At 38.3% G+C, this 19,573-nt stretch overlaps 1 protein-coding gene across 23 annotated transcripts in view; it reads right to left on the bottom strand.

Moving 5' to 3' along the window:
• Positions 1 to 9,725: 9,725 nt before the first annotated feature.
• LOC136831518 (membrane-associated guanylate kinase, WW and PDZ domain-containing protein 1-like) overlaps positions 9,726 to 19,573 on the bottom strand; it is a 266,401-nt gene continuing 256,553 nt past the window's right edge. For all 23 annotated transcript variants that reach the window (XM_067092239.1, XM_067092145.1, XM_067092250.1 and 20 more), the window contains 3 exons: positions 15,148 to 15,315; positions 14,518 to 14,656; positions 9,726 to 11,000 (listed from right to left, as the gene is read on the bottom strand). In XM_067092239.1, the coding sequence (XP_066948340.1) occupies positions 10,642 to 11,000; positions 14,518 to 14,656; positions 15,148 to 15,315 (666 nt within the window). In that variant the 3' untranslated portion in view covers positions 9,726 to 10,641. The remainder of the gene's footprint in view (positions 11,001 to 14,517; positions 14,657 to 15,147; positions 15,316 to 19,573) is intronic.

Raw genomic sequence — 19,573 nt, 5'->3', positions numbered from 1 at the left:
CACTTGTAACCCAGACAACCTTAATTGTAAGGTTACCCTTCTAATGGAGGACTGACATTTCACAGAAGAGCCAGCTGTATGGAATTTAAATTGCCATGCAAAAATAGATATACAGTAACAGAGTAGGATAATTTTACAATTCTTTTTAGTACTAAAAATGTATTGCAAGCATACATTGTTTTCAGTTGTACAAAGACTTCAATTTTAATGAATTTGCAGCGGCTTCATATATTTCCAGAGTAGAGATGTCTAAGTTATGTTTTGATGCGTACAAATACATGCAGGCGTGCATGAGAACAAAGAGGCAGATGGGCTTGTTAAGCAGACAGCAGCAGAATGACGTCCAGAGATCAGAAAATCAGTAAACGAATCGGTGGGACTATGTGGGATCAAGTAAAATGCAAGTGGTCAAAGTGCAATTGCTCTGTGCCATTTGCAGATTAGACTTACCACTCGACTGCTCATTTCTTGATGGTGGGTGCTTAATTTCTCCCTGGGAAACAATATGAAGATGGCAGGCACATCCTTTTCAAGTCTCCTAAGAGATTTTAAGTTGCAGATTTAGTAGAATGTTTGAATTTGTTGCAGAGACAACCTTCAGCAACAAATTTAAGCTTTAATGTATTTCAGTATGGAATATTTTTTCCTATAACCAGCAACTAGTTGGGCTTTTCATATTGCATTCAATTTGTTTCAAGTCAGATAATGTGACACATTTTCTTTTAGTCTAGTACTTTTTTTTTTACTGCTTAAATCTGTAATATATTTTACAATCTGTCTTAATATTATTTGCTATTCAGCCTCAGTATATGTTGGCAGTCAAAATGTCAGATAATCACCAATTACCACAGTTTCCAGTACATAAACTGTAAGACGTATTCCAGTTTTAGGGACACTGAAAAACTTAAAAATACTCATTTCCCTACTCTTCATAGTCCTTACCACTACAGTATATGCTATTTTGAAACTTCTTGCTTACCTGTTGGCAAACATTCTTATAAAAGAAAAGAAGCATTCTTCTCAGCTAAATCCATACACAGGATTAATTTTTCATTGAGCAGCCATTTCTAAATGTTATCTTCCGTCCTCCTTTCATCCATTCCTGAATTTTTTAGGTATGTTAGGAGTCTTCCCCACACAAAATTTGCATTTTTTTGAGTTATAATCATGGTGTTTACCTAAAGCTGTGACTAGCATAAGCCTTCTCTTCTGTTAACGTTCATATTTGATCTATTAAAGGTATTATAAAATTATTTTTGTGATGGCATAAAAATATAACTACTATTTACAAACAGATCAAAGGTACTTAAACCAAAGCAAATGTCCAATACAATGCATACTACAGTAAAGCTATACTGCTGATACTAATTCCAAGTACAGTATATTAAAGATATTTTACAGCAACGTTATTATTATTGTATGCTACCTGAAAAATTACATTTTTATAATAAAGTTTTATATATACTTACCCAGTAATTACTTAGCTAAGAGTTTCTAACTCAACGGCAGCTTCAATTTTGAAATTTGTGGTAGTGATAGTCTTTTGTTTATGTGAGTGACTAACCCCACCCACTTTTGGGGTGAGAGAGAGAAACAACTAAGACAAGAGCTTCACTTTTGTTTATGCTCTAAAGTCCATGTGAGGGGAGGAGGGTGGGCTCCTCTGTAATTAATGGGCAAGTATATATAAAACTTTATTATAAAAGCAATTTTCATATAAGTAACCTACCCAGTAATTACTTAGCTAAATCCACATTGAAGGAGAGGGGGTATTCATGGGCATTTTGTACTTCAAATATTAATAGTGATAATGAAATGAGAGCCCAATAAATAGGCTTAGCATTGAAACAATGCTTGGTGTTTCTTACCTGGTGAGAGAGCTGAGCAGGTGCATACTGCCTCTGGTTGGCGCTCATCTCAACTGAGTAGCAGCGTGGCGGTATAGCCAGGGTCGCCTCTACTGAAGTGAGTGACTTCGTAGCGGAGGAGTACTTCGATCGCTAACGAAGCATGAAGTAAACTTTGCAACGAAGAAAATCTCCGATCATTAATAAAGCCAACAATTATATGCCCCTGCCCAGGGTGCAGTACAATAAAAAACAAAAACAGGGAAATAGTCACCTACACCACACATAAAAAGGCACATATATAAATAAATAAACCACCACCCTACACATGAAAAAACTGGTGGGCACTCTAAGTACCTTGTACCTTCCAGGCTCCCCTTGAAACTCAACACATTGCCAAGGCGAAGAGATAGAAAAAGCGGGGTCCAAGTGTACTGCTGTCTTTGTAAGTCGTCTCCACGTCTTGCAAACAGTGCATAGCAAAAACAGACCTACATTTCCAGAATGCAGTCTGGAAGATCGAAGCGAGAGAAAGATTGTGCTTAAAAACTGATGTAGCCACTGCTCTCACACCGTGTGCACTAACTTTTAGCACAGGCAGAACATTCTCTCCAATTTGAGTGTGAACTTCGTGAATCAGGTCTCTTATGAAAAAAGATGAGAGCGTTTTTAGACATAGGCCTGGAAGGGTTCTTAACTGAACACCAGAGGTTCCTTGCTGGGCCTCTAATCTTCTCTGTCCTCTTGATGAAATGTTTAAGCACTCTTGCTGGGCACAGACTTCTCTCCCCTTCCTCTGGACCCAGGATATTCAACAAACCATTAATAGCAAAAGGACGAGACCATGGTTGTGAAAGATTCTCGATTTTTGTTAAGAAACCAAGGGTAAGGGACAGACAGCGTCACCTTGAGAAAAACCTATCCTTCTGTCTGTTGCGTGAAGTTCACTCACTCTTTTCGCAGTGGCTAGAGCAACCAGAAAAATTGTCTTCTTAGTAAGATTTCTCAACACATTTGTTCGAATCGCGAGTCAGACAGCCACTTAAGGACTGCGTCTAAGGACCAAGGGCATACCTCCTCCTAGTTAACCTTGGTCATGTCGAAAGACCTAAGATCTGAGAGATCCTGGTTGGAAGAAATGTCTAAACTTCTGTGTCTAAAGATTGAGCTAAGCATAGCTCTACATCCTTTTACTGTAGATGAACAAAGGGTCCTGGTGGATTTCAAGTAAAGAGGAAAGTCTGCCACTTGAGCTATAGTGGTTGCAGAAGAAGAGATGTTATTCTTCTTACACCAAAGTCATTTACATTTAGAAATAGCTTCAGCTGCAGCTCTTGAAAAGCCTTTTGCTCGCAAGAGTCTGTGGACAGTCGAAACCCTGTCAGGGCCAGAGTGGATGTGTCCTGATAAAGCTTCCTGTAAAGGGGTTGTCTGAATAGGCTTGGGATTGCTGGAAGAAGGCATGGGAAGTCTACTAGATGCTTGAGAAGCTCCGGGAACCATTCTTTCCTTGGCCAGAAGGGAGCTATCAATGTCATCCTGATGCTTTGATGCGATAGGAGCTTCTTCAGTACCTCCCTCACCATCCGGAACGGAGGGAAGGCATACACGTCCAGGCCTGACTAATTCTGCATCATCGCATCAGTTGCCTAGGGTCGAGGGTCTGGAAAGGGTGAGCAGAACAGGGGGAGACAGTGGTTTCAGGGAGTCGCAAACAAATCCACCATCGGTTCTCCCCACAATTTCGAAGGCCGGAACATACTTGACGGTCCAGAGTCCACTCTGTCGGGAGAATTTGATTGCGACAACCGAGTTCATCCGCCAAGACACTGCACTTCCCCTGAATGAATCGTGTTATAACAGCTAGGTCCGATTCTGATCTGCCCAAAGTAGGAGACTCCTGGCTGTCTCGCAAAGGGAGAATGAGTGAGTCCCCCCCCTCTTCGAGTCTTATATAAGCTACAGTTGTTGTGCTGTCCGCATGAACCATAACTACTTTGTTGTGGACTTCTCTTGCAAAGTGTTGCAGACCCAAATGGATCGCATTTAGTTCCTTGATGTTGATGTGAAGATTTTTCTCCTGTTTGGACCAAACTCCCAAAACTTCTTTTCCCTCCAGGAGAGTTCCCCAATCTAGATCCGACGCGTCAGAGAAGAGGTCTAGGTTGGGGTTCACCACGGAAGGAGACTTTCCCTCCGATAGTCTGCTTGCGGAGTTCCACCAACACAGGTCCTCCTTTATCTCCTGTGTTATTGGGAAAATGCACAAGTCTTGATTTATCTTGCGATCCCAACTGACTCTAAAAAGCATTGCAGAGGCCTCATATGCAGCCTTCCCAACCTCACAAACTGTTCGATCGACGACAGTGTGCAGGGGACTCATCCATTGAGTGGCTGAACACTTTTGTAGGGAAAGGGAAAGGTTGACTTTCTTCAGACAGGCTTCTATTCTTTTGGGTGAAGGAGAAGCCTGAAAATTCTGAGAGTCGATCTTCATCCCCAAATAGAGACTCTGTTGAGGAGTCAATTGGGATTTTTGAAGGCTCAACAGCAAACCTAGATCCTGTGTCAAAAGACCTTTGAAGGTCCTCCATACACCTCTCTCTCGTGGGTGAACAAATCAACCAATCGTTCAGGTATAGGGAAATATTCACTCCCAGTGGATGAAGCCAGTTGGCTAATGGGGCGAGAACTTGGGTGAACACCTGTAATGTTGTTGACAGGCCAAAACATAACACTCAAAACTGGAATACTTGATTCCCAAAAATAAATCTCAGATACTTCCTCGAGTCTTGCTGAATGGGAATGTGGGAGTATGCATCTCTCATATCTAGAGATATCCGGTCCCCTCGACGAATGGATGGTAGGACAGACTGAACTGTTTCCACATGAAACTTCGTTTTCGTTATGTAAAAGTTCAGTGCACTCACATCGAGTACCGGTCTCCATCCTCCCGTGGCTTTTGGTACTACAAAAAGCCTGTTGTAAAAGCCCTTGGACTCGATATTCTCTACCACTTCTATCGCCTTTTTCTTGAGGAGAGACGACACTTCTTCTGAGAGGGCTAAATACTTCGTTGATCCTACAGAGTAAGCTGCCAATTTGACAGGAGAACTGGATAAGGGAGGCTTCTCTTTGAAGGGGATAAAATACTCTTCCCTTAATACTTCAATCACCCACTGATCTGCCCCTTTCATTCTCCAACCTTCTCAAAAAAGCTGGAGTCTGGCCCCACAGGCGCATGAAGGACTGAAAACTCACTTGTAGGTTGTAGGTTTGGTGGAGGGTCTCTTGGCTGCACGCGGGGTGAAATGTACAGAAGCTCGTGGCCTTGACTGCAATCTCTGCCTGCTGCCTCGAAAGGGTTGAGGCTGAAGAGGAGACGATGGCTTGATAGGGGCAGCGTTCCACTCTCTTGGATGCCTTGTAGATTGAGAGAGAAGGTCCTGCGTTGACTTCTTATGAAGGTGAGAAGCCGCTTCTCTGTTGCTTGCGGGAAAAGATGCATACTATCCAAGGGCAAGAAGAGAAGGTCTGATTTGTGTGAAGCAGTGATGCCCTTAGATACTAACGAAATCCAGAGTTCCCTCTTTTTTAAAATCCCCATAGCATAAAGGGAAGATATCTCCAAAGAGCCGTCTCTGACTGTTTTATCGGGGCAAGAGAGAACACTCCTCCAATCAGCAGCGATATCCTGAGGAAGATCCGACTCTCTGATCTTCTTTGCCAAGGCCCCTATGGACCAATCCAGAAAACTAAAAACTTTGAACACTTTGAACATGCTCTTGAGTAAATGGTCAATCTCCAACACAGACAGCATAGTCTTTGCTGAAGCAAAAACCGACCTACGGGCCGAATCAATAAGACCAGAGAAGTCCCCTTGGGAGGAGGCAGCCACTCCCAAGGAGGGATCTTCTCTGGTCGCATATGACCTACATCTCCTGGTCGAAAAACAGGAAGGTGGAATACTAACGTGTGACTTGACCTGACGTCTTTTCTCCAAAAGCCAGTTATCCACTTCTCCCATACCCTCCTTAGACAAAGAAGATAAAACTACTTTAGGAAGTCTAGATGAATCCCCAGGTAGGTCACTCATCATAAATGAGAAAGCCGGAGAAGAAGGGGCTGCTAGATCAAAGATATCTGGCAAATTATCCAGTAAATAATTCAGCAGGGCAGCATAAGCCAGTGGGGTGGAGTCCTGTTCTAAATCTTCCTCTTTCGATGATGCCGAGGGCAGTGAGGGATCTTCAGGCGCTACTGAGGAAGAAGTTGACTTCTTAAGAATACCCTAAATATTGTCTAACTGCTTCTGCAGCGGTGCCAAGGAAGGGTCCAAACAGAGTTGATGATGCAGAAGTCGAACAAGGAGGTGAAGAAAACGCGCGTTTCAATGAAGAAGTCAGCAATACAGGAGCGGACACCCAACAATCCGGGCGCTCAACCGTGGGAGAGTGAGTTGGCGCTGAAGGGTTCTCAGGCGCCAAGCGATGTGTGTGCACTACTGGGCGCTTCTTCTCTTCCGGGTGCTCAGCTGCTAATGAACGCTCGGCTGTCAATGGATGCTTGACCGTCAACGAGTGCTTAGCTGCCAGCGGGCGCTCCTCGATCCCATATGGGTGCTCGAAAGAACTGTAGTCTATTTATTTTAACCTGGCACACTTGCATTTAGCTGCTTGCCGCTGATTGGATGGACGTCCTGTTGTCCGAATCTCACAGTTTTGTTTTCACACTGTTTCAGAATTGTGATTATACGGTCATAGAGTGAGTTAAGAGCTAAGTTATGTAATGTTATGTAAATACCAGTTGTGATAAATGTAAGTATTAAGAACTTACATACCGAAATATTATATATATTTAACAATTATGAAACAACACTTACTGAAGCCGTAGACTAGAAATATGTTTCAAACGCATGAACTTTAGTGTTAAATTTCCAGCTGAATTTTTAGTGCAATCTTGTCATTAATGGTTTGGAAACAACCAAAACGTATTTATTGTACATTGCTGAAGGTTCTATAACGCATAAGTTCAAAAAATTATTGTAGAAATTTAAGCTTGGCAGAGAAGTTGAGGGGGTGAGTTGTGTGAGGAACAGCCACAGGGTTGACACAAGGTTGACGTACTTTCAGCGGGAGGTTCAAATCTGGATTGTGGTGCTCTTGTGTTCCTAAAATAATCATTAAGATGTTTATATATCATAATGCTAATTTTTTTCACTTCAAAAATACTGCAGACGGAGTGTCGTTAATATTTTAGGATATGTATAAAGGCATATTGAATATGCATTGAATTTAAGACTACTTTTTTTTCTAGCTAGTGTGCTACTCTCTGCTATATAAAATTTCAGTAAATGGACTGTTCTTCAAATAGAGATTTTCAGTTACCGGTAAGTCTTTGCTTAGTGTTTGAAGTTCCTTCATGTGTGCTTTGATCTGTATCGTCTCTTGTGGCCATGGCTGAAATAGGTGAAATAGATAGTGAGGCACCTGCTCGACAGCCGATTCTAAGCTGAATAATTCTGGTTGTAAATGGTGTATGCAGACGACAACTCGCTGACTGTTCCCCGCCAACTCCACCGCCTCAACTTCTCCGCCAAACTTAAATTTCTACGATAATTTTTTGTTCTTAGGCGTTATAGAATCTTCAGCAATGGACAATAAACAAATTTTTTTTCCAAACCACTAATGGCATGATTTCACTAAAAATCTAGCTAAAAATTAAACATTAAAGTTCGCGTTTGAAACATTTTTCTAGTCTACGGCTTCGGTAAGTGTCGTTTCATAATTGTTAAAAATGTATAATATTTCGGTATGTAAGTTCTTAATACCTACGTTTATTACAACTGGTATTTACATAACATTACATAACTTAGCTCTTAACTCGCTCTATGACCATATAATCACAATTCTGAAACAGTGTGAAAACAAAACTGTGAGATTCGGACAACAGGACGTCCATCCAATCAGCGGCAAGCAGCTAAGTGCAAGTTTACCAGGTTAAAAAAAATAGACTATAGTACGTTTGCTGGACAATGACCATGGTCTGGGAGCTACTGGGTGAGAAAAACGTTCAGGACTGTCCCATTTGCTGCATGATGGCTGCTGACTATCAGACTGTTCCCTGAACCTCTTGCTGTATGACTGAGGGGATTGGTCCCTGAGAGGCGCGCGCCTTTTCAAAGGGCAAGATTCGTCCGAAAATCTCCACTGGCGCCCGTGAGAAGGGTTAGAATCCCCCGAACTGGATGAGAGATGATGCACACTATGCACGCCTTTCCAGCGGCTGCCTTTTGTCGACACCCGGGATGACACAGGTGCGGCTACCTGTGTGCAGATCCCACCGACCTCCCTTGGGCCTCCAGTATGCCTCCTCCCAGGGCTGGGGGAGTACAGCAGTGACCTTTGCCTAGGAGTGTCGGTGGGACGGGTAGCCACCTCCCCTACAAACACATCACTAGAACACTTTGTACTGAAGTTGTCCACAAGGACACGCATCGAATCACCCAACTGTGCCACTGTATTTGCAAGAAAATCAAGCTTCCTATCAAATTTTGATTCGAGACTGGTGTAGCGATCTGGGTCGGAAGCAAAGGAACCAGGAGCAGAGATCGGTGGTACAGGAGGAGGGCTGGAAGTAGGAGGGTTCACTTTAGCTGGAGAAGGAAGAGAAGGAATATTAACCTCACTAGACTCCCGAGTCATTCTAGGATTGCTAGTTTAACTTCAGCTCTAACTTGGTTAGGGGGAAGCTAAAGTCTTCCATTTCCTTTCGTCCCATTCACAGCATTCCTCACAAGTCAAGTCAATTGGACAAATTTGTCCTCTGCATGTCATACATAAGGTGTGTGAACCGTAACATGCCTTGGTTATGCAAGTTTTGCAACCTCTGCTGCAGTACCTAATATTTGATGTGCTAGAGTCTGACATAGTTACCAGCTAACAGAGTCAAAATAAGTAAATCTCCAACGAGAATAATAGTCAAAATCAGGAAAAAAACAATATATGTCAGTAAACAATACAAATCCGAAGGCTACCGAGCCGAAAATGCATCACCGAAAGGTAATACTGTAGTCTCAGGCCAAAAACCAAAATTGAGCTGCATCTTAACACTGTGTTGCTGTTAAGCCAGCAGAAACAAAAAAGTGAAGCTCTTGGCTTGGTTGTTTCTCTCTCTCACCCTGAAGTGGGCAGGGTTAGTCACCTACATATAAACAAAAGACTACTGTTACCGCGAATTTCAAAACTGAAGCTGTTGTCGACTTAGAAACTCTTAGCTAAGTAATTACTGGGTAGGTTACTTATATACAACTTATCATTACACTGTACATACTTGAATTTGCAATAGCACCTGAAATAACATCTTTTAGCCCAAATCACCCTCTCTCCTTATATTACTTTTGAATATACTACCATTATTATGCATTGTTAATGCAAACTAAGCAAAATGTAAAGAACAGTAATATAGTAACACTTCAATGTGGACAATAAATGTTCAACAAAAAAAAATAGAGGATATCAAAAAAGCTACTGAAACATCATGCTCAGCAATGACATAATGACCGAGCATACTGATTAGTTTTAACAAATTTTGAAGTCAGTCACTGTACTTTGTTGCAAAAGACCAGAGCCGTTTTATGATGCTGTACATCTTTGTGAAACAGAAATTGAATAAAACCAGACTAGGCTCCACCCAGATCCTTGGTCTACAACTGTGTTGTAGTATTGTAAAAAAAATTTGTTTTATATAAAAGTGAACTACATAATATATTTTCCTTTTAGCTATAAATTTTTTCTTAGGGTACTATGTTAGCACTATTACTTCATTTTACTTGCAGAATTACTAACGAATTTAGGTAAACAATGAAATGAAACAGTGTTTTAGTAAACATAATCTGTCATGTATATTTTATTAACAAGGTATATAATACAATGACAGTCACTTTACTGTAACTGTCCTGATAATCAAAATAATATAAACCTTCAGAATACGTACAATATTTCTAACTGTTCAATACTTACAATTCACTTTTAAGGCATTTGTGGGTTCCTATCAAAGGCAGTGTCAGTCAGTATATGGTTTATACATACAAGTAATTACAGTCTAATTACATTTTAAACAAATGAACAATTTAATGAACTGCCATAATAGATCAACAAACTGCTCATAACAAACTTGACACCTACATATTTACATATGTATTAAAAGTGGCATATTGCCCTTTTAACGTAAATAGTATGATTTATATAAACAAGTTGGATTTCTGGTATGAAGAGGCAAAAGCACAAATGCATTGAGCACTGGTCCTACTACTGTACCATATAAAAAGGCCACTTTGGTTATGATCCAGTACCTACTCAGAACTCAGAAAGTTTAACTGACTGGAAGTAGATAAATGTCATTTCATATATATATTTCCATAGTCAATTAACCTAATTTATAAAGTTTTCTTAGAGAAAACTGTAATTAGGTTATATGAATCATACACAGACTTTGAGTAAGACACAAAGACAAAGAGATCACAATAAAACAGCCATCATTTCTTTTATCTGAAATAATTTCAGAATTATGAGACCAACAGTCTATTAAAACACCATGGTCCCAAGTGAACACTGGAGGCACTGAGCATATTTAAAGCATTATCTACTTTGAGTACCACTTGCATTTTCCAGATAAAAATCAGTTTTGAAAGAAAAATACTGAATTGCATTTTGTGACAGTTTTGTGACTAATTGTGAAATGCAAACAGCACTTTGGAGCAATAAATAGTAAAGGTTATTCATCATCGCACACACTACATTTGTTGATGATCAGACACACGATTCCAGTAATAATTTTCTGCGGCCGTGACTCTAGGAGATGACTGGCTGAGTGGGCCATTTGGCATGAGAGGAGGTGGATACTGGGTTGCTGGAGACGAGTGTAGGGGTTGTGGACCCCTTACAGCACCATTGTAGGGGTATGCTGGGGGATAACCACTAGAGGTGTAAGAATGAACAGGAGGCCCTGGATGACTTGGAAGCCCTGGTGGAGGTGGGTATGACTGTCCCATGGAGCCTGGTGATGGATGGGGTAGTGTAGCCGTTGACCTAATATTTGTGCCAGGAGGTGGAGGACCTACTGGTGAACCTAACATGTTAGGGTTCATGGTTTCTGCAAAGTATACTTTTATTAACAGAAAAATCTAACTAAAAAAAAAATATGTAAGGCTGAAAAAAGAACACAGGTGCAAAAATAAACATCTTTTAAAAAATAAAACGGTAGAACTATGGAACAACTCCACATGGGATATTACCTTGAAACTGAACTTTTCTACAGTATTTTGGTTGCTTATCAAGAATAAACCATTATTTTTTGTCAATTGACTGTAATTAACCTCAGAATTGATATGTTATTGTATGCTGGCCTGCCTGGAATGCTATCGTGCATGTGCAGTGTAGAGTCCCCCCCCCAAAACAAGTAACAGCATACTAGGATAGGTTAGGTTAAGGTACATTAGGTTAGTATGGTTCCTTGTATAATAGATTTCCTTAGCCATTCCCTACTTGAACACATGGCTCCCTAATGACTTGCAAATGTGCAGAACTGTTCCATATGACCAACATGACAGTCCGGTTTTCTCCAAGTGTATTTCTCCACCCAAAACCCCGAGTTCCCACAGGGTCCCCAACATTGCCGGGTAGCGTTGTATGCTAATAAAGTTGACTGACAATAAACAACACCACTTCCTTCATCAGCAACACTAAAAGTATATGAAAAATCAATTTCCAAGGTAATAATTCATGCAGAGCGGTTATGTAGAAATACCAATAAAACAAGTATACATACAAACCTTGAGAAAACAGAGCCTCATACTTCTGCTCCATATGGCTAACTGCATGAATATTTACTAAGTAGATGATTCTGCTATTCTTGGATGGGTTTCAAGAGGGTTTCGAAGGGACACTTACATAGCAAAGAAAGCAGTGCTGGATGTTGAGAGAATGATCATGATTGGTAGGTATGCAATGCATTAAAATGTAAACCAAACAGGTATATCATTTAGGAAACCTTTTAAAACTCAATAACAACATATGTATATTTAATATCAAATAACTCGGTGTACAGGTTGATGGTTTTATAATTCTGAAAGGGAGTTAATTTAGGGTATGCAATGAGAATGCTGGCTCCAAAAGGTGATTAATCTCAATTATGGGATAAGACGACCACACACTTCAGTGTCTAGAATCAGATTTAAGCTCAGCTCTCTAACTAAGCATCTATATTCAATCTGAGAATGGTATTAAAGATCACAGCATAAGGAAGTGGCTTGTGATCAGACAGTGCTAAAACAATGACAAATTTTTTATTAAATTGTATTTTTCATAGCTAACAAACCTTCAGTCTTAAACATTAGGATATATCTTTTGAAGCCAGCTGTAAACTGATTAAAAATAATAAAAAACTGTATATGCAAGGAATCTCTGGCATCTGGCATCTGATACACAGATGAGGTGGAAGTGAGTCAGAGACCTTGCCAGAACCTCATGACATATCCAGTCTTTCTTCAGTCGCCTTGGAGAGTCGACGTTCGCTTTTGCTCTCATCCCCCAAGCAGGTTTTTGTCCTAAGCCCATGATTCCTTTCTCTGGTTGTGTTGTGTTTTTGGGTGTCTCTGTGTGTGTATCAAGGTTTTATCGTGGATTCCTCTAATCAGCGTAAGTCCCATGAGCGTCAATGCATGTGCCCCAAGAAAAAATAGCTGTCTTGCAAAGTAGAGTATAAAACTTGGACATGGAAAGTAAGTGAAGTAGACATCTCTCGAGCTGAAATAAAGCATCAGGCAAGAAGGTACAGTGCCAAAATGGTAGTGTCAATCCACTAAAGATGGTTATAGGGTCACTTGGCTTTGGTAACTAAAACATGGGTAGAAGAAAAACAGCCATGAAAGAAAAACAAAATGGGAGGATAGAAGGCTAGAAACACCTTTAGAAATAGGGAAAAAACCTAAAAATATAGCATAAGAAAAAAGTAAGGCACAGTAATAAAACTAAAACTTAGTAATGAACAAGGGTGGGGGTGGGGACGGGGAGATGCAGAAACCTGTCTCCTTACAGTAGACATTTCACCTACTAAGATACATGGCCCTTATTCCTTTCAAGTAGTGTTTAGCCAACCACTCATCTTACACAGAAGCCTGAGGCTCTGTAATGCATAGGTCTGTCTTCATAAAAACACAGGATTTTAAATTTCAAAAGGGCTAAGTAAAAATAAGAAATGCATAAAAACATTTATCAACAACAGGGGATATAATAAAAAATAAAGTTTACTACTCTGACTAGACAAAAATGAACTAATAAACTGCACAAACCAATTTACTCTCATCTCATGAATCACCACTGCTTCTTACTGCCTTCTAGGTGTGTTCTCCCACTGGCTCTACATCATTTATAATTAATTCCAGCTAAAATTAATCTGATTTTTGGTCGCACAATTTATATTTGTAGAAATCTTTTTCGTATCATCCTTTTTTTGCCCATTAGCTCAAATCCAATTCTTATCCACTTTGCTACTTGCTTTCATTTTTCAAATACTGTTATGGTATTTTATATTTTTATTATTTCTTAATATGTCCTGGCTCATTCAATTTATCCTTTGGATTGTCATCATATGGCAAATATTTTCATTCAACATACTGTACTTGTCAACTTTCCATTTCCATTCCACTTAGCCCCAACTCCCAACCAATTTCATCTCCCTTTCTTCAATACTTTCTATCAAACCCTTGTCAAATGCCTTATCTCTTTCAAATTCTGAATCTGTTATAACTTTCTCTAAAATGCCAATTATATTTTCAACAGAAAATAAAGCACCTTTTACAACCAGTACTGTACTGACTAATGATAATTCAGCAAAAGGTTTGCAATGACTAAAGGCCAGAAAGGAGTTAAATAGATCTTTTGGTTTCTCTTTTCAATTTTGATACATTTCATCTAAATTCAACTCCTACCCTTGTATGATTTTAATCTCTGTTACCTTTACAAAAATTGCTTCACACGCCTTCCAAAGGACCAATATAATACCTGAACTAGTGGTTGTCTTTCCTTAAATTCACCATAACTTACTGATGTGTGGTCTTCACACAATTTATAAAATTAGTAATGCACATCTCATCAACCATAATTCCTTCAACACAAGTGAAGAACTAGTAATGCATATCTCATCAACTATAATTCCTTCAACACAAGGAAAGATGTTTCAGTTATCCAGGACAGAATTAAAATTCTGGTTTATTAGAAGGTCAAGTAAAATCATCATCAAAATAACGATGCTTGAAATAATACGTACCTTGTCATGTAAATCAGTGCTTGTTATTTTGGATTTACAATACAAAATTGAGCACAAGCATTTAAACGGTTGAAATTGAGCACAAACATTTAAACTGCTGGACGTCTGTGACAAAGACATTTTCTATAAAGCAATCCACCTGTGCTTTCATATGAAACCTTAGCTGTTGTCTTGATAGAAATCCACCTATCTAGTCTGGGCTCATGAAATTTCTGACTCCTATCAACATACTTAGCAAATACTTCATAGTAAAAATACTAGGTTTCTTATACATATAACAATAAATTTCAGGCCAACACCTGAATATGCAGAAGGGGCAGATAATTCACAAAAATTTACTTACCCATATGCTGCGGCAATTTTCCACCACGTTTCACCATTAAGGAAACACTGCTTCCACACTGTTTTATTAATTCAATGGCATCTGCATGAGTCATGTCTTTGGTTGACATACCATTAATTTCCATTAGCTGATCTCCAACCTAGGAAATAAAATATTCTCACAATATTAATAAAATTATGGAATTGCAAATTCAACATCAGTGAAAAGCATAAATAAACTTGCATTGTATGAAGACTTACGCAAAAATATTATTATTCATATAGAACAAGCCCACTGGGGCCACTGACTTGAAAATCAAGCTTCCAAAGAATATGGTGTTCATTATAGAAAGGTATGTTTAAATCAAAGTTAAGATATACATAACAATATACAGTGTGCAATTACAATGGGAAGTTGGGAGTGTAACCCAGTTATAGAATATGTGTAGTCCACACCTCTCCAATTGTAAATTAAAATCACAGGTCTATCTGATTACTAATACAGCCCTATAGTTATCGAAAATTTGTTTCTTTCATTGGAAAAACTTTTGGTTAAAACGGACAATGACAATCTGGGTCCACAAACAACACTAAATGCATATGAATGAAGGGAAATGTAGAAACATAGATAAAGTAATAATAAAAGTTATACCTTAAGCTTCCCATCTTCTGCTGCAGGACCATTTTCTGCTATCCTGAGTACAAAAAGTGGCATGTTGTGGAATTCACGGCCACCCCTAATACTGAATCCAAAGCCTCGCTTGCCTCGCTGAAGTTCCACACTATAATATTCGCCATCATCGCCTGCATCACTCTCAGCCTAAAAGTAAGTGAAAAATAAAATTGACAGGTTTTTCATATCACCAAATTATACAGTACAATACTTATTAATATGACATTGACTACTAAAGCCATGTTTATCAAATTCATATATCTTTTTGAGCTTAGCACCAAGACTTTAATTTATTTTTAATCTCAATGATTACATTTATTTTTCAATAGCAATAAAAATTGAAATAACTTGTAAAAAAGAGGCAACCGTATATAACTCTTATTTCCCAATGAGTCCATAAAATTGGTTCTGGATCAAAAATGACTACCCTACACAAGTATCATAGGTCTATCAAAATAACGGGCCTCAAGTAAATAAAAAAAAAAAAGCTGTACAACTGTTGCTATCAAAGTCTACATTAGCATGCAATGACAAGTGATCTTTTATGGTCATGAGTGTATTGTGCACAAATGGTCAAGTAAAATTAGAAATGCTGCCCTTCATCTGCATTAGTGCTACCAAAACAAAGAGAGCCAAAGACTTGTCACAACAAGATATAGTAGAAAGAAGGCCATGCAGAATACAGAGAAATCTGCATAGCAAAACTATTTAGAACACAAACTGGCCTTACAAGAAAATTCTGTGGATGTAGGGAGCAAAGGATGGAGACCCTATTCTTTGGCAGTTTTATATACACAGAAATGTTGTACTACTGCCAACATGTTTATAACCACTGACTGGGTTTTGAATGACATTCATAAATAATTTTTTTGTAGGGCTTTTATCCACATGTACCAAAGACATATACTGATAAAACACTCATAGGCATGTATTGAAAAATAGACATGTTAAAATGACAATGTTTCTCACAGAAGTATCAAAACATATTTCCAGTAATGAACCTTTAGGTTTCATGATACTTGAAATATACTTAATAAAATTATTAAAGCATCATGTATCACATTTCTGGTTGTAGAGAAATTAAATAAATCTACATATAAAATCTAATTAAAATTGGAAAAATGGAAGTGCACATATTTTGCACATAAAAAATTTAACTAAAATTTGTAAAAAGGGACCTAAAGTCAGCAATTTTATGTGCAATTTCCTATTATTGCTTGAACTATGGCCCATGTACAAAATTTACAAATTTCAATGAAGTACAATCCTTGATGCCAGCCCTGTGAGAGCTAAATAAATTAACAAATGTATAATGGTGTTTGAAACTTTAAATTTATACTTATTAAAAAGATTTTGATGTAAAAGTGTAAATCAAAGGCCACAAAAATTGGCTGAACCATGAATGTGAAACTATTTCATGCTCAACCAAAAATCTACTTGATGCTTGACTATACTTCTCTCCTGCTGTTCCACTATGTATGTTTTACAGTAATTATTATTTCATCTGGAGATGAAATAATAATTGCATGCTATCTTCTTAAATCGATTTATTCAAAGTGAACATTATTTTGAGCATCAAGATATAATACGGTATAGTCTGATTTCTCTATGACCTAACTGTCCAGACTTTCTGTCTTTAATTTTGACAACTCATTCAAGAAAAAATCTTCAGACCAACCATTACGAGCATAGAAATGCTTACGCTACTTCATAATTTGAATGGCAAGGCAAACAGCAGATAGATCTAAATGCCCACCTAACTGCAAGTACAGTACCTATATTTCATTGCAATAATTAAAATTACCTTCAGTCAGGGAGGAGGTAAACATTCAGTAAACAAATGCCACTTTTAAGGGTTAAGCAAATAGCTGCCACACATTTATTTGGGACAGAAATTAATCTCAGCAAACGTTAACAGTCTGTTGCAATTGGCAATGGATTATAAAGAGGCTCAAAAACTAACAGAATTAGTTTGCTTCCAAATGCATCTTCAATTCAGCACACCTACAAAGCTGCTAGAAATTCTAGACTACTGCATTTGCTGGTAGAGGGAATACATTAATTTTCATCTGTTATTTTAACAGAATAGAGCATAGACACAATGGTACTGTCTTGCTATACAATTTTTTTTATCTGGGAGCAGTTAACTGACATCATCAATTAAGATATCTAAGCCCTTGTAGGACTCAAACAAATATATCGTTAAATTAAAAGGTTATGATTCAAGCTGCTTAAAGTTTGAAAGCTATGCGAGATGAGACCTAAGGGACTAAAAGGACTGCAAAAAACGTTTTGCACCATCTATAGTGAACTATGCAATGTATGCTGTGAGTGTTATATTCCTTAAGGGATATCTATCATTTAACCTGTCACTGTCAGATACTGACAATACAACCATTTACAGTACCTGTTCATGAATTGAGTGATGCAAGAGATCAGAAGGCAAACATTGTAGGTGCACATTTGTACAAGAAGAAAATGAGCCTTAACTAGTGTGGAGTGGATGATGTTTGCAGATAATGCAGTACTGATTGTTAACATATTCATTTGAAGTATGGCTCTTTCAATCATTAAGTATATTTCAATCAAGAATTAAGGTTTCTTATAAATTTTAACTAGAATTTATCTGCAGTACTATTAATTTTGTAAATAACTCTAAAGGAGTACCTTTCATCTTTAGATCCGTAACATATATGAAAGACCTATGACCTGAAAATAGTGGCATAGTGAAGTGCCTAAAATATTGTGTACATATATAGCTTCTCTTCCTAAGGAAAAAAGTTTTTTTGTATATTTTCTCTTTTGTTATAATGAGGATTTTTTCTACAATTTTATTACTACATATTAGCAATTTTCTCTTTACAGATTAATGCCATGGGTATTTCTTTTTTACTGGTGACTGCATCTGTTTTAACTGTATATCCTTTTGACTATAAAAGCAGGTACGAGTGTGGATGGGCAGTTGTATTTACCACTCTGCCCACCCATTATTGTCCCTGCTCTTACTCTTACATCCTCACTTTCACCACCTATTTATGTAGAGGATGACACAAGTATTACACCTGAGGCAGTGAAAGTGAACTCTGAGGAGTCCTTAAACTGCTACCTGGTCCTCAGGCCAAGTCCATACATTATCATGATGTTTTTGTCAACCTTGCCCTCCCTTTGTTCATGGTGCAATACACTTTGTAAAATGTGGTTAACCCTTATGCCCCAAAATGCCACAATTGAGACTTTGCTGGCAAAAGTTGAATTGCCACGATCGAGGCAATCCAACTTCTGACCTTTTACCTATGTTTATGTTGCCAGTTCCAGCATAGGCTACATTTTTTATGCTCATCAATGGTCTGTTATGTTTGTCAGGGGACGAGTATGGCCTTTGACAGTTTATTTTTCCATTGTATCTTAACAAAATGTATGATGCTGTAATAACACAATTTCTTGTTTTCCAATATAAGTACATCATAAAATGAGCACATGTACAGCTTTACATATTTCTTAATGAGGACTTTTTTTTAGCCATGTCCAAGAGAGGATGCAAAGATTTTGCTTTTGATGATAGTAAAATACCAATGCAAGCTGAAAGTCTACTCCAGTAATAGTTTACGCACTTGAATAAAACTGTTTTTATCAAAGAAAATTATTTCAGACCATTCTGGGAAGCAGTGAAAGTAAGCCCATGTTAATTTTTTAATTCTTTAACCTATTTTTGGTCAATACATATGGTCTTATTTTTTGGAGAATTCTTGGGTTTCAATACTTCCACCATACTCTTCAGGTTTTTAACTTTATTTACAGTTTTATCATGAAGAATAATTCATAAAAAAAAAGTTTTCTTTGATATTTGTTATTTTACTCCCTTCTTCTGGCTACAGCACATGACAGGGGCCCAGTAACAGAAGCTTTTCATCCCTTTTTAATATCAAATAGAAAAATGGTATTCCTGTTAGTATTGTAGATGCTGATACCCATAAGCTTCAAAGAGGCTACAATATTAAGAGACAAAAGCCAATGCCACTGAGAACCAACAAAAGCCATTGTCTTCAGTTTTTTACTGGTAATGCTGTTTTTTTTTTAAGTAAATATTTGTTTGTTAACTTACCACTTTGCTTTTTTCCTAATACCTGTACCTAATTTTTAATATAAATTTGTATTTTTCATAGGATACAAACCTGCGCCTTCACAAATGGAGTAGGTCACACAAGGTGCGCACTGGCTGTCACTGGCTTAACTTGAAACAACTGGTTGGGGTTATCTGTGCCCTTGCCCTTGGTCCAGCCTACCCTTGCTACTGGAACCTCAGTTGCAGGGAGGAATGCCTAGAGGAGAAGGTGGTTCTACTCTGGAGAGGGGGGGGGGGTCTGACTGTTAACCCTCAGGAGACTGGAGCAGGTTTCCCAGACAA

The sequence above is a fragment of the Macrobrachium rosenbergii genome, chromosome 4 (genome assembly GCF_040412425.1).
Source record: "Macrobrachium rosenbergii isolate ZJJX-2024 chromosome 4, ASM4041242v1, whole genome shotgun sequence".
In the NCBI taxonomy this organism is placed as follows: Eukaryota; Metazoa; Arthropoda; class Malacostraca; order Decapoda; family Palaemonidae; genus Macrobrachium; species Macrobrachium rosenbergii.
Note: the sequence above shows the minus strand (reverse complement) of the source record. Positions and strands in the feature narration are given on the sequence as shown.